General features: G+C 35.3%; 1 protein-coding gene across 1 annotated transcript in view; it reads left to right on the forward strand.

Moving 5' to 3' along the window:
- Nucleotides 1–16,120, forward strand: part of pav (kinesin family member pavarotti) — a 222,903-nt gene that overhangs the window by 22,999 nt on the left and 183,784 nt on the right. Inside the window, exons 3-4 of the mRNA XM_090412700.1 lie at nt 8,447–8,552; nt 9,363–9,499. Coding sequence (XP_090268826.1) covers nt 8,447–8,552; nt 9,363–9,499 — 243 coding nt within the window. The remainder of the gene's footprint in view (nt 1–8,446; nt 8,553–9,362; nt 9,500–16,120) is intronic.

Genomic DNA, 16,120 nt, shown 5'->3' on the forward strand with positions numbered 1-16,120 from the left:
ATTTCAAGGGATCCATTTCAAAGATAACACTTTTGCCACAGACAGCTGTATAAAACAAACTACATGATAGAATGACTTGAAATTTCATATGAATGCTTATGACAGATGTACCAACTTAGAAAAAAAAACTCTTGCCGATAGTGTTGCTATCTATGATCGAGGTCGAGAACTTTTCAGACCACCGTCATTATTTTCATATCCCCCCCCCCAATCCCTTCTTTTATATTATTTTTCACATTTCATTCTCTCATCACTGCTTTAACATACAGCTCTGTCACTTTTGTATTTTTTGTCAGTGACATTCACCACTCTGTAATTTTGCTTTTTTATGCAATAAAAATGTATTGGCACATTTTCGAATGTGCCAAAAGCATATATCATGTAAAACAAACTCTTGCAGTTCTTATTTTTTTCATCTAAAACTTTTCACTCTGAGTAGTTTAAAAAAAAAATGCTCATACTGCACTCAACAAAATTTTTCATGTTAAATTTTCTTAATTGTTCCCTGACCACCATTACTTTGTTACATATTTTTGTTAGATTTTTTATGCATTCCTGATAATTGCACCATTGTATATTTTCTGATTGATAATGCCCGTATGTATTAGATGCATTTCAACTGTATACATTATTTATGATTCTGAGTGATTTTACTCTTAACTTTACAATAAAAAAATCATTTGAAACTAAACCACACAGATTCATGCATGTGGGCACATTCGCACACAAATTCTTATCCTTTGATATGTATGACTTATTCTCTTAATTAACCCTATTAACCATTTAACTCATTAAGAGATTGAACCTGAAAGATATATATCTTCGATTTACAAAAAGAGATAATATATCATCATCAAATTGAGGATACCCATCACTTGATGTGTATCCTTAACACATATCAGAAGATGCCTTTGTAGTATTACATGATAAGGTTACATTATTACAAACTTCCTATTCACAGTTTTCTTCCAAATTAATGTTATCTGTCAGGATTCTAATATTGTCAGAGCTTATATTTCTCTCTAATTAATTTCTGGCTGCATCAGTCCACCTAGATCTTTGTCTTTCTCTGGTCTTTTTCCTACCATCCTGGCATCAAACACCTGCTTTGCCAATATTCTCTCTCCGTTCTGTTTAAGTGATCATACCACCTGAAATTAGATCTGCTCATGCACTTCTGAATGCTAACAATATCAAGTTCCTTTGCGATTCTATATTATTTTCGACCATCAATTGAATGCAAGAAACGAACATAAACTGGGTTGTATATTGAACGAAGAATTTTAATAATAGAAATAAAGTAAAAAAACGCTGACAATTTTTGCCAACTTGGCTGTTTTTCTTTGTCAGGGGGTATAAAAGTGATACAAAACAACTTAAACTGTTTGTGAAGGAATAAATCGAATACAAATGTATTTTTTTACAAATTCAGAAGAACATGTACATCAAATGCTTGGAGCATGTATGATATCAGCTGTTGTTATGAAGGAACATTCTATAATTAGCAGTGACATTAAACTCTGGTGTACTTAGTGATCTTATGAGGGTCTTCCAAATATCAGCTAGAATTAATCCTTGATTTCTGTTGAGGCTGTGTTTAGAACAGATGACTACTATAGCTTCTTTGATGTTCCGGGAGCAGAAGTCTTCCTCTAGATATGGCATGGAGCTTTTGTCCCATTCGATGGTATGGTTCATACTCGAGAAATGAAGGGCTAACCCAGAGCTGTCTTCTCTGTTGTTGTTTATCTCCGACGTGTTCTCTTTTCCTTATTTCCAAACTTCTTGAGGTCTGACCAATGTAGTTTAATCCACATGAACAGGGGATGTTATAGACACTGGCATATTTGAAGAAGGCATCTTTTGGAGATCTTAAAAAGTGGCAGATAGTCTTTATGGGTTTGAAGGTCACTCGTATTTCATATGGTATGAGGAGTGTAGCAATCTTTTTTGAAACTGTCCCAGCATAAGGAATGGCAATGGAGGATTTGTAATGTGTTTCCTCAGATTGTTGTTGTGGGGTGTTGCAGAAAAGTATCTTATGGATCAGTTTTTTTGGATAAACATTGCTTGAAATTGTCCATAACTCAAGATTATCTTCGTGTTTAATATTATAGCTACTCTTACTTTTTAAATAGTTATTTTGAAAAAACCCTCTGGTTTTTATCTTTGCTTTGGTGTTACCAAGAAAAAACTAGATGAGATTTTTATAAATTTTCTGCCTCCCTGTCTTGAATTCTGATGATATTAAGTTTGTTCCATTAGCTGACTTTTTATCCGTTCTGTTTCCCTGATAAAAACAGTGGGTGCCCTGTTTAACCAGGTGATGTCCTGGCTGGCATGATTTTGCATTTTGTTGTACCATCATTGTCTTTTGGTTTATGCTAATAGATATAAGTTTATTTATGCACTTAATAATCTGCAGATTAATATATACAATACAAAATAATTATGAATACTTTGTATCATATATATTAGTAACACACACACTCTCTCTCTCTCTCTCTCTCACTAACTCACTTACATGCTTACTTACTTTAGGACCCAACAAGAAACAATTCTTAGTTTCCAATTTCAATTATATAATCTAACAGTTTTTATCCTTTGTGGACAGATTTCTAGAATTTTGTTTTCGGTAACACTTTCATTCTCTTGAATTAACACGAGAAAAATTAATACAAATTTCTTTCTCTCCCTTTCTCCAACCTGTATAACAGCAACATTAATTCAATTCTTCTTTGATTAAAGAAAAATGAGCATTGCATGTCTTGTTTTCATTTGAACCACTTTGTTAAAAAAAAGACGGTTAAAACAATATCCGTTTGTTTTAACTGACCAGCTTCTATATGCATGAAAACTGTAGTACAAGAGTGGTCTGAAAAGTTTTTGACCTCGACCTTGGATGGCAACACTATCAGCAAGATTTTTTTTTTCTAAGTTGGTATATCTCTCATAAGCATCCATGTGAAATTGCAAGTCATTCTATCAAGTATTTTGTTTTATACAACTTGTCTAAATCAAACGTTTTGTTATCCCTTGAAATGGATAAAATCGAGTATCGCGAGGTTATAAAATTCTTTGTAAAAGAAGGCTTAATGGCAAAACAAATTCATTCAACATTCATAAAAGTTTATGGACACTCTTCTCCTTCATTTTTGACAATTAAGAAATGGGCTGTCGAGTTTAAACGTGGCCGTACTAGCCTTGAAAATTATCCACTTGAAGAACGTCCAAAAAGTGTAACAACACTAGAAATCATTGAAGTGCACAATATGGTATTGGTGACTGGCAAGTCAAAGTGCGTGAAATTGCTGAGACTGTAGGCATTTCAAAAGAACGTGTAGGATATATTTTGCATGAAGAATTACAAATGAAAAAGCTTTGCGCAAGATGGGTGCTGCGCTTGCTCACAGCAGATCAAAAATGCACTTGCATGAAAATCTGAACAGTGCTTGGAGCATTTTAACAAGAATAAAACTGATTTTGTGTGTCAATTTATTACTATGGATGAGACTTGGATTCACCATTACACATCAGAATCCAAACAGCAGTCAAAACAGTGGACAGAAGCCGGTTGTTCAGCGCCAAAGAAGACAATGTTGGTTCCATCAGCAGGAAAAGAGTAATGACATTGGTGTTTTGGGATGCTAAAGGCCTTTTGTTTATTAATTATCTTGAAAAGGGTAAAACAATAACAGGGAAACATTATTCCTATCTTTTAACCGGACTAAATGAAAAAATTTGTCAGAAAACACCTGGTTTGCAGAAGGAAAAAAATCATCTTTCATCAGGACAATGCACTTGCCCATAAAGGTGTTTTGGCAATGGGAAAATTAAGGGATCTGCACTATGAATTGTTGGAACATCCACCCTATTCCCCAGATTTGGCTCTCTCTGATTTCTGTCTCTTTTCAAAACTAAAAATTCTTCCTCACTGGTCAGTGTTTTTCTTCGAATCAAGAGGTGATTGCAGCTGTAGAGGGGTATTTTGCAAATCTTATTGAGAACCACTACAGGTACGGGATAATGGTGCTGAAACATTGTTGAATTAAATGTATTAGTCTTAACGGAGATTATGTTGAAAAATAAAAATAGTTTTGAAATTATAATTTTGTTTTTTCATTGTTAGGGCGAGAACTTTTCAGACCACCCTTGTAAACATCATAGTTATATGTTTTTCAACTGCTTTCCTCTGTCTTCCATTTCTAATTTTTCTTTAATTTCTGTTAAATCTTACATATATTGAAGATATATATAAAGAAGTCATGTTCTCCTCTCTCTCTCTCTCTCTGAAACAGCTGATCAAAATATCTATCATTCTTTTTTATAGAATATCCGAAACTATTGCCATAAAATGCGATGAAAATTTTATCAATGTCCACCGCCCCTACCTAATTTCCGAACGTTGGACGATCCAGAACTTACAAATTAAGCCACGCCTCCAGCCATGTAGCGACCACAAATGCCCTAATTTGGCAGATGCAACTTGCAGCTTTGACATAGCCCTACACTCATTCCCACAAGGCTCTGATGATGGGCAGACGACATCCGAAACAGTCCACACCCCGTTAACCCCTGTCCCAGTTTCCACATAATGATATTCTTCCCCTTCGTTCCCCCCCCCCCCCACACCACCACAAAAAATGCATCCCTAAACAAAATATATATTTATATATATATTATTAATAGTAACCCGGGTTTCCAATCTTATTTCCTGCATCAAAACGCGCCCCCCCCCCCCATTTATAAACAACCTTCAGCAAGATCTTGGAATTGGAAGGCATCATAGAACCAAAAACAAGGTATGTACAAAATGGCATTAGAATTTCAATATTGCCAGTTTCATATAAGCAAATTTTATACACTTAATTCTTATCTAAATAAATTTCTTTTATAACTAAACACACTTCAGTGGCCAAACAAGAAAGGATTACATCATAAAATGTTTTGCTTGCAACATGTAAATGTAAACAAAAAAAAAAGATAGTACATTTAATTACAAACTTTATGAAATAATAACATATTTTAATAAAGTGCATAATATTCAATTCAATTTCTTATTTTTTTATTTTAACTTGTGGAATATCTGAATATATACAGATTCCCCATTGATGCCATATAACTGAACTATGTTTGAATGATTGGTATCAGTAGTTTCAGGTAGACTTTTAGAACTGAGAATCTTAAATTAAATATCATGTTTTATTTAAGATGATTCGCATCTTGAAAGATCATGACCCACTTCTTTCAAATCAGAAGTTTGTTTTAACTACTTAACTTGTGAAATATAAGTAGTTCACAAAACATTAAGTCATACATTCATAGAAATAAGAAAAACTGCTAATAAATTATCACAATATCATTAATTATTTAAAATAAATTGCTTATTAATTTAATTAAGGGGATATTAGATCCCACATCGTTTTAAAACTGAATAAGAAACTCAAAGATTGGAATCAGAGTTTCATGCTGAATATAGCATAAAAAACTATATTCGGCATAGTTTTATATCGGTGAATACTTTTATATTTTCGTAGTACAAACACGGGCAACTCATTGCAAAGGTGGGTAAAGTTCTGATCACTATTCTTGGTATTTTCCATAATGCAAAAACACATTTCCTAGGAAATGTATGCTGTTATTAGATTATGGTGGGAGGTCACTACCCAGACCAGTTTCAGCCTTTATTGAGGCTTCATCAGTAAGTAGCTAGACCAATTAATACCAAAGGGTATAGCGAAAAGAACTTATATACTCTGCTATACGAGTTGTCCAAAAGGTGCACCCATTAAGTTACTTAAATATAACTTATTTTTTTATATATAACTTCATATATAATTTATATAGATATAACTATTATATATAACTTATTTAAATATAATTGTACTACGTTCTAGGACTACTTGCATTTAGCTCATGCTAGTATTCGCCGATACTTTTATAGTTTTTTATACTATATTCGGCATGAAACTCTCTGATTCCAATCTTTGAGTTTCTTATTCGGTTTTAAAACAATGTGGGATCTAATATCCCCTTAATGTAATTAATGTTTATATCGCTGAAATGAAGCCCGTTGGCTCTTTATTTATATTTAAGTAAATTGCTTATTTTTCTTCAGCATACTAACTGCATCTGGTATGGAAACCATCCTCTGTTGCATCTTCTGTAATGTGTTTGTGCCAGGAAAGTCACACAAGAGAAATCTGATCTTGACTGATCTTAAATGAGATCTAGTATTATCAGAGGTAAGAGGAAGTAATAAGACAGCTGGATTTTTGTAACATTAGGTAGAACCTAATGTTACAAAAATCTACTTATACAATAATCCAAAAATCTGGATTGTCACACTAGGGAATGCAAAGGAGATCCATGTTCAATACATTAGTTATGGAACATCATGAAGCTTGGATTATTTGAATACTACAACATTTGTCTAATGAAGAGGATTAGAGTGTATACTGTAGTGTAGTCATAAAAACCATGGATAAAATTTCGGATTAGTGAGAGAAGGTGATTAGCATGTCGGAAGAAGAAAAGGGCAAAGTACAGAGCCTTTAGTGTCACTGTCCTTGGTGTAGTGGGGTGTGTGTGTGTGTGTGTGTGTGTAGGCTTGAGTGCTGTGAGGACATCATGTTGGAGGTTTAATGGAATATATGCAGCACTCGGAAAGGATTAAAACTGATTTTTAATGCTTCCAATATTTCGTCTCAGTCACTGACATCTTCAGGGATTACAAAAAAACTAATGTAACACATGCACTCAAATACAACACAATACTAAGTGAAACACGTGGGTGACTCTTAAAGTCCTATCTAGGTGGTGCACCCTCTATGGGCTTTTGTAGGTGGCCTAGGATGTAAGGTGGGATCTCTGATAATTAGTGTTTCCCAAATTTTGGGATGTTTATGCAACCATGTTTATTTAAATTCTGTTGATTTCTGAGTGCTGCTGCAGATTCTAAAAATAGTCTTTCTTTTTTGAATTTACTATGTATGATGGAGCATGGTGGTTTTTTTCCAGATCCTGTGGGTTGTATCCAAAACATGGTCTGCCAGGCCAGTTTGACCATAATCATGATTGCAGATGTATGATTTGTGCTCTTCTAAGCAGATGGTTGCTGATTTACCTGTCTGTCCAAAGTAAGATAGCTTGCAGGAACAGGGTACTTCATAAACTCCAGGCACTGAGAGAGAGGAGGGAGCTGATCTTTGGTAGAATGGATAAGGGTAGCAAGTTTACGGTGGAGCTTAAATGCTGTGTGTAGGTTGTATTTTTTTAAGGAACTGGCTATTTTTTCTGATGTGCCATGGATGTAGGGTATGGTGATGGCATTTCTGAAGAGATGGCATGGGAATGGGGGAGGAACTGATTATTTTTTTAATTTTGTAATCGCTATAGCCATTGGAAAATAAGGTGTTGTGTATTTGATTGAGTTTGGTTGAAAGGGCAGTTCCACTGCAACAAAAATTGTTAGCTCTTTGTGGGATGAAGCTGTTGTCTGTGTTGCCAAGAGGAGAACTAATATCATTAGTATAATTGGAAGGAGAGCTGGTTAAGATAAAGATCTAAATTGCTAAGAGGGTGGCAAGGATATGCCATATTCTCACAGGTGAATAGGTTTGATTTAGATCATCACCAACACTAGATTGTCATTTCTTCTGCCATCTCTTCAGAAATGCCATCACCATACCCTACATCCATGGCACATCAGAAAAAATAGCCAGTTCCTTAAAAAAATACAACCTACACACAGCGTTTAAGCTCCACCGTAAACTTGCTACCTTTATCCATTCTACCAAAGATCAGCTCCCTCCTCTCTCTCAGTGCCTGGAGTTTATAAAGTACCCTGTTCCTGCAAGCTATCTTACTTTGGACAGACAGGTAAATCAGCAACCATCTGCTTAGAAGAGCACAAATCATACATCTGCAATCATGATTATGGTCAAACTGGCCTGGCAGACCATGTTTTGGATACAACCCACAGGATCTGGAAAAAAAAAACACCATGCTCCATCATACATAGTAAATTCAAAAAAGAAAGACTATTTTTAGAATCTGCAGCGGCACTCAGAAATCAACAGAATTTGCATGAAACTCTTTGAGTTTCGTGTTTATTTGAAGTTTTCTAGTATATGTTGTAGAATGGCATATTTGAATATATTGTTTGTATGGAATAAGTTTGCATGTATACTAAACTGTAAGTTTTCATATTTGTATATCCTGCATATAATGTTTATTTAGTCCACAGTACTATTACATGTTCACTGACCTGTTGTGATTATAATGTAATAGATGCTTTTAAAGAATTCTTTCCCCTTTAAATCAAGTGTGTGTGTGTATTTATATATATATATATAAGAAAAAATGTAGATTATTTTAATTTTTATATCTTGAATTTGTGTAAATCTCATCATTTTAATCATATATGATTCTTATATATTTTTAGATCCAGTGTACGTTCAGGCACGTATTTGATGAAAATACCACTCAGTCAGAATTATTCAATCATGTTTCTTTTCCTTTTGCTGAGGATCTTATTCAAGGAAGAAATGGCAAGTGTTAAAATTTTAAATAATTTACATATATAAAAATTGATAAATTTGATTTTATTATGTGTTTCTATTGTATTTCAGATGTAGCAGATTTCAAGGTTATTTTGCAGTAAAGGAAGGTTGATAAAAACCTCAACTCTACAATATCTCATCTGTCATAATTCCTTCACCTCTTCTTTCTTTAATGTGCACATGGTAGTTCTTGTCTGTGGTTGTACTGAGCTGAGGTTTAACAGTTTTTGGGTGAAGCCTTTAGATTCATAGATATCCAGACTGATCCTTTCAAGCACTGATTCTTCTGCAGCTACTTGAAACAGTGACCCTTTTGAGGGCACTCACAAGTTTACAGCTACTGGAACATAACCTTTTTAAGGTCATTCCCAAGTTTTTGGAACTTAGGTGTTTTGAACTTTTGGTTCTGTCTGGTCTTTAATGTGAACCAATAGATCAAAACGGTCAGACCAGTTAACCTAATCTAAGTACTAATAAAAGATGAATATACAGGCTCCTGTGACCTATGAAATTTTACCCATAAAGTATATTCATTCTTTCAAAGATCAAACAGCAAAGAATCTGTTACAAGCTTTTCCTCTCCCTTATCTATGATATATGCTTGCTGAAAAAGAAGTAGCTGCTGTGCTATTAGAATTATATTTCTCTTAAAAAAAATCACAAGTTATGAAATTTTACAGTTATGAAGTCATCCTTATGAAGTTTTAGTTTTCATTATATTTTTTAATCATTCTGAATTTTGTCGGAATATAAAAATGACTGCTAATTGAATTAGTGTTGTATGTTATATTTTTGTAGGTTTACTCTTTACTTATGGTGTCACCTCCTCCGGAAAAACATATACAATGACAGGTACCCCTCAAGATGGAGGGATTTTACCAAGATCTCTTGATGTTATTTTCAACACAATAGGAGAATATCAGGCTAAGAAATATGTAAGTTGAAACTTTTTTTGTATTATAAATTTAGTTTAATCCTTTGCTGAATTTTGCTGAAAATATCTTCAGAATTGAATATGGTGTTGCACTACCTTACTGGGGTAAGGCAGTACAACACCATTAGCGAGGTCATCCTTATCTATAGGAGTTGCCATACCAGGCGGAAGCAGAAATGCTTCTGCCTGGTATCTCCACCTCTGGGGCTGGCTCCCACTGAAGAGACCTCAATAAAGGTCGAAACTAGTCTGTGTAGTGGCCATCCCTTAATGCATACCATTATACATATCTGCAAGGAGATGTGTTTTGCATTATGGGAGACATTATAGGAGATACTGGGATAGGAGTGATGTTGGCTTGGTCCACCTTTCTACGAGTTGCCTGGTGTTGTACTACCTAACCCCACTAAGATAGTACAACCTTACCCCAGTAAGGTAGTGCAACACCATATTCAGTCCTGAAGATATTTTCAGGTCAAACTTTGTTTGCTCACACTTGGACAAGGATTAAACTAAATTTATTATAGTCTAACCAAGTAAAAAATAAACTTTCAACGTTTTTTTTTTTGTATGTTTGTTGGGGGAGGGACACAAGTATTGTCATTATACTATTTTTACTACAGTTATTTATGATTAGTAAAAAATAAAATGGTTAATTGAAATATAGTTGCCTTTCTTTCATGCTTACAATGTGAGCAAAATACATCATAAAAATTATGGAAACAAGTACCGTGTTAGAGTAAAACTTTAGTTTAACATAAACCAAAATAAACACTCGATGTTTCGACCCTCACATTAAGGTCATTATCTGTAGTATACACGTATATACAAAGAAACAAGCTGCTCTACAATCTACATGATATGCTAAAGTTACTGATCAACTGTTAAAACTATTGGCCTGACCTCAGTTTTTATTATTACTTCAAATTACCTGCTTCTTTCTCTTTCTAGTCCTGGTAATCTCTTGCCACTTCTGTAATTTCTCAGTTTTGTGCTTTGTCCTGTGAAGGTTAACATTCAAGAATGCTATTTCTTTATTAATGTCCATTTTGTTCTCCTCTATTTCCATAGCAGCACGTTTGACAGTAATTTTGACATTTTCCACCCTATCATTGATACTGTTCACTATACCAACATTTACTGCATTCTCATCACCTAATAGACACTCACTTTTGAAACATTTAATACACACACTTTCCAGTTTCAATTTCCTTCCACATATCCTTTAATTTTATTGAAGAATACATTTTACACACACACTGTACTGCACAAAATCAAATGACCTGATAATGCGGCATTTGCATCCATTGTTCTACCACGCATTGGCACATACTGAAAATATCTTATTTAAACAAAAAAAAATACAAGGTTTACTTACAAACTAAATAGCTCAGTCAATAACATACCCATTTAAAACAAAAACTACTTAACCTAATATTATTAACTAAAAATACCAAACGGTTTCTTATCCTTCAGGAGCACTGAAACCACTCTATAGCAAATGTCTTCTGTAAACAGATTATGTAAAGATGTTTAAACAAATGTGAACCTCTTTAAAATGGCATTTCCTTACCTAAAGTTTGGGAGATTTTGATCCTAATTTATTGTAATTAGTTTATTTCATTTTTATTTATTTTATTATTATTTTATATTTTTAAATATATTATACCTGTAATATTGTTATTTAAGTTTAATTAGGTTGGTGTATATATCTATATACACATATATATACTGCCTATGAATGGTCAGTTATCCAGGTTTTGAAGCTATAATATATTTTTCATAATTTTTTCTGGTAGTGGCAATGTAAAACTTCGATGCAGTAAGAATAATTTTCTTAACTTTATATTGAATTTTACAAGAGGTCACGAAGATTGTATATAGAAAGAAATTGATTTTTACACTGATTGTGGAATTTTTGTTTTGTATATAAGGTTTATATTAACAGTAGTTATAAATTTTTGTGAGTGAATCAAAATACCATACAAGTATGTATTAAAATGGAATGTTAAGCTGTGTATTTCAAGGCTAATGCCTTTGAAAGCAGCCTGTAAATTTAGTGGTTCCGAGTTGAAAGAAAGTTTAGAAACCTTATTTGGAAATTGTAAAGTGTTTTCAATTGTTCAAAGCTTAACTTAATGCGTGTCCCAAGGAGAGTGCAACAACAGGCGGCAAACAACTAAAGGCTCTCCCGCGTATTGTTTTTGTGTGTTCTAGGAGGAACAAAAGTAAACAACAACCCGAAGGTCACATTCCCCTTTGTGTGCAGAAATGCTAGGGGTTCTCAACCCTTATTCCAGGGATGGCAAGAGGGAGCATAAGAGAGTACCCAGAAGTATCCAAGGGGCTTGCTTTTTTTATCCAGGTATCCAGAGGCAAGAGATTGAAGATGTAGCAGGCGAAGGCAGTATGCAGTGGTGCGGCAGCCATATGCCAGTACGCATAGGAAGAAAGAAGCAGGTACGCAAAATCCAGTCTCCTCTCTTAGTGTCTCGGAATCCAGCATCATGGGTCCATTCGACGTCCGAAGAAAAGTAAGGAATCGTCTATAGAGAAGTCCACCGTAATATGCATCAAGCCCCTGGGAATTCTTGGAAGTGCGACGGCGCTAAAAGAAAGAAACCCGCACGAGTATACATGGCCCAGGACAGAAAAGCAGTTCCAATACGACCGATTCCCCCAAAATCTTCTACAATGCGACGGAACCAGACCAAAGGAAACCAGCAAGAAGCCTGCAGAACCAGATAAGAGATGGTAGAGTCAGTTCAACAGTGAGTACTTCCTTGAAGGATTTATATATTCGGCCGGACGTTTATAAAGTTATATTATGTTTGTATGTTCCAGACAATGAGGTTAAGAAAATGCTGGTAGTGAATTAGATATAGCATATTTGTTGATTGAAATACATATATTCGGTGGGACATTTATAAAAAGCTTAAATTGTAATGGTTTGTCCCGGACTAGGAGGCTAAAGAGCAGCTGATATAAATTAGATATGAGATAATTCTTTGCAGCAGGATGAATGAAATCATAGATTGGAATAAGATAGAATTGCTGCATGCTCATTTATGTATGTACTATGTATGAGATTTTGATTCTTAACAGCAGAATGAATAAGATTTTAGATTGGTAAATGATAGTATTGCTGCGCATTTTAATAAGTGTATATCGGATGAGATTTTAATACTTAGCAAAATGAGTGAGGTTACAGACTGACAGTTGATAATATTGCTGTGTATTTTTATGTGTAAATATATTGCATGAAAGATAGCATTGCTGCATGTTCATTATGTATGAGATTTAAATTCTTAAGAGGCAGAATGATTAGGATTATGGATTGATAAGCGTTAGTATTTCTGTGCATTTTAATGAGTGTATATTGGATGAGATTATAATACTTTGCAGCAGAATGAGCGAAGTTACAGACTGACAATTGATAAAATTCTATGTATTTTTATGTGTGTATATCAGATGAGAATACATTTAGCAGCAGAATGAACGAGGTTACAGATTGGTATTTCATAGTATTGCTGTGAATCTTAATGTGTAAAATTTATGGCATGAGATTATAATCCTTAGCTTTAAAATTTTTTTGTAGTATCAATTCAATCAAGAAACTGTGTTAATGTGTCCTAGATTAAATAAAATGTTTTTGATATACTAAAGAATGTTTATTCACTGATCCTGATTCCAGTGCACTGTTTCCAAAAAGTAAAATATGCGAACCTGTGTGCAAAGTTAAATTAGAGTAGCCACAACTGACAGTAAAGCTTGAGAGATGCTGCAGGTAATCTTAATTCTATTTAAGGCCAGAAAAGGGGACCTAGGTGGCGCAGTCTTTAAATATAAATAAATTTTCCAAGGTTCCCAAGGTATTAGACTTTAGATAACCTGTAGTAGCAAAAGAATACAATGTGTGGTAACTTAGATAAAGGTGTAGATAACGTAAAGTAAGAATTAGAGTATATAGAATTCTTGTGTAGAGGCTTAAGTGCTGTGAGGACATTAAAATATAATTTAATACTTCCTATATTTCGTCCTAGTCACTAGGACATCTACGGGGATTACAAAGACAATTAATGTAACATGCACACAAAAACTTACAATACTAAGCCCAACCACGTGGGTGACAATAAAGTCCTATCTAGGTGGAGCGCCCTCTAAGGGCAGTAGCAGGTGGCCTGGAATGTAAGGTGGGACCTCTGGTGATGACTGTTTCCCAAATCTTCGGAAGCTTAATGCAACCGTATTTGTTAAGATTTGGTTGGTTTCTGAGAGCTGCTGCTGCTTCTAAGAAAAGTCTCTCTTTCTTGAATTTGCTGTGGTGGAGCATGGTGGTTTTCTTCCATGATACTCTGTGGGTGGTGTCCAAAACATGGTCAGCCAAGCCTGAATGGCCATAGTTGTGTTTAACGATGTACGACTTGTGTTCCTCCAGGCAGATGGATGCTGATCTGCCTGTCTGTCCAAAGTACATAAGCTTACAGGAACAGGGTACTTTGTAAATTCCAGGCAGAGAGAGAGGAGGGAGCTGATCTTTCGTAGAACGGATAAGGGTAGCCAGTTTGCAGTAGGGCTTATATGCTGTGTGTAGGTTATACTTTTTTAGTATCTTGGCTATTTTTTTCCAAAGTGCCACGGATGTAGGGTATAGTGATGGCATTTTTAAATTCTTGTTGACGAGAGGGACGGGGAATGGGGGAGGAATTGATTATTTTTTTGATGCTGTGTTCGCTGTAGCCATTGGAGAGGAAAGTTCTGTGTATGTGGTTAAGCTCAGTAGTGAGGGCGGTTCCACTGGAACAAAGATTGTGGGCTCTCTTGGTAAGGGTTTTGATGATGCCATATTGTTGTGAGGGGTGGTGGTGGGAGAGTTTGTGAATGTATCTGCCTGTGTGTGTGTGGGTTTTCTGTATACAGTGAAGGCAAGTGTATCATTAGGCAGGTGCGTGACTAAGGTGTCTAGGAAGGGTAAACAATTGTTCTTTTCCTTTTCCATAGTAAACTGGATTCTTGGATGTAGGCTATTGAGATGACCGAGGAAGGAGTCTAACGTGTCTGGGCCATGAGGCCAAATAGAGAACACATCATCTATATATCTTAGCCAGATAGAGGTTTGAGTGGGGCTGAGTCTATGGCTCGTTTTTCGAAATCTTCCATATAGAAATTGGCAAGAGGGGTGAGAGGGGGGAGCCCATGGCGGTTCCCTCTATCTGCTTGTAGATTTTGTTATTCCAAGCGAAATACCCAGAGTTGATGGCGAAGGAAAAGAGATCTAAGATGCCAGAGGGAAAAACGTTTTCTAAGAGAGATAAAGTGTCAGTTAAGGGAATATTGGTAAACAAGGAGGAGATATCAAATCTTACTAATATGTCTGTATTATTCAAGGTTAAATTTTCTGTGAGGGTTTTAAAGTGGGTCGAGTTTTTTATATAGGAAGCTGAATTTCCGGTGAGGGGGGACAGGGAGTTGGCCAGCTGTTTAGACAATCTGTAACAAGGTGCATTGGTGGCATCTACTATAGGCCTGAGTGGGGAATTAGGTTTGTGGATTTTTGGTAAACCGTATATTCGGGTGGGGACGGGAGCGGAAAGGTTTAAGTTTTTACGTGACGTCGGGGGGGCCAGGAGGTTACTTTTTTAAGTAAGATTTTTAATTTCTTAGCTTGCGTTTTTGTGGGGTCGTGTTCTAGCGGGATGTAGGTAGCGCGATCGCGGAGGATAATGTTCATTTTACGATTGTATTCACTGGTATTAAGGACAACTGTGGCATTACCTTTATCCGCTCTGGTGATGACGATACTTTTTTCTTTGCGTAGTTTCTGGAGAGCCATGCGTTGGGAATAAGATAAGTTACTTTTTGGAGGCGAAGAGTGAACGAGGATGTTGGCTACGTCGAGTCTGATGTTGTTGGCTACGTCGAGTCTGATGTTGTTGGCTACCTCCGACTGTATGATTTTTGCATTAACAGAATATCACACAAGTGACACTGATTGGAGTGACACTAGTTAGTGATACTGAGACAAAGAAGATTAAGGCAGGCGAAGTTCTGCTATATAATAAATGTTATATTTGAGCAATAGCAATCATGGAAAGAAAGGAGTAGCTATAGGATTCAACACTAAAGACAAAAATAAGCTTCTTGATTGTGAGGAGTTTCAAATAGAGTGATATTGGCAAATTTCAAAATGGAGAATCAGACAAGTGGAATTATTTGTGCTTATGGAAGGATTCCTGGAAAAATTCCTCCACTTCTTTGTTAACAGAACCTTCTATTGAAGGTTCTGTTAACAAAGAAGTGGAGGAATTTTTCAAGTCATTATAGAAGGTAGTTCACATAAAGAAAATGTTTGTTCTTGTTGGATCAAAACATAGAGGAAACAAATACTAGATATAAACAAGTGTTTGGGAATGATTTAGAGAAAGAACAAAGCTGATAATATCAGTAAATACTGCTGGATTTCTGTTCAGGCAGGATACAGCTAGTCATCACTGACATATTCATTAATATAAATACATGCACAGATACACATGGAGAGAAGATATGAGAAACGAGTCATTGAATGTTATTGTTGATAGCGATGCTATTTCAGGATACAAGAGGAGATTTGAATAGGATGTGA

The sequence above is a fragment of the Typopeltis vanoorti genome, chromosome 23, assembly GCF_054136105.1.
Source record: "Typopeltis vanoorti isolate ZY-2024b chromosome 23, IOZ_Tvanoo_1.0, whole genome shotgun sequence".
NCBI lineage: Eukaryota > Metazoa > Arthropoda > Arachnida > Uropygi > Thelyphonidae > Typopeltis > Typopeltis vanoorti.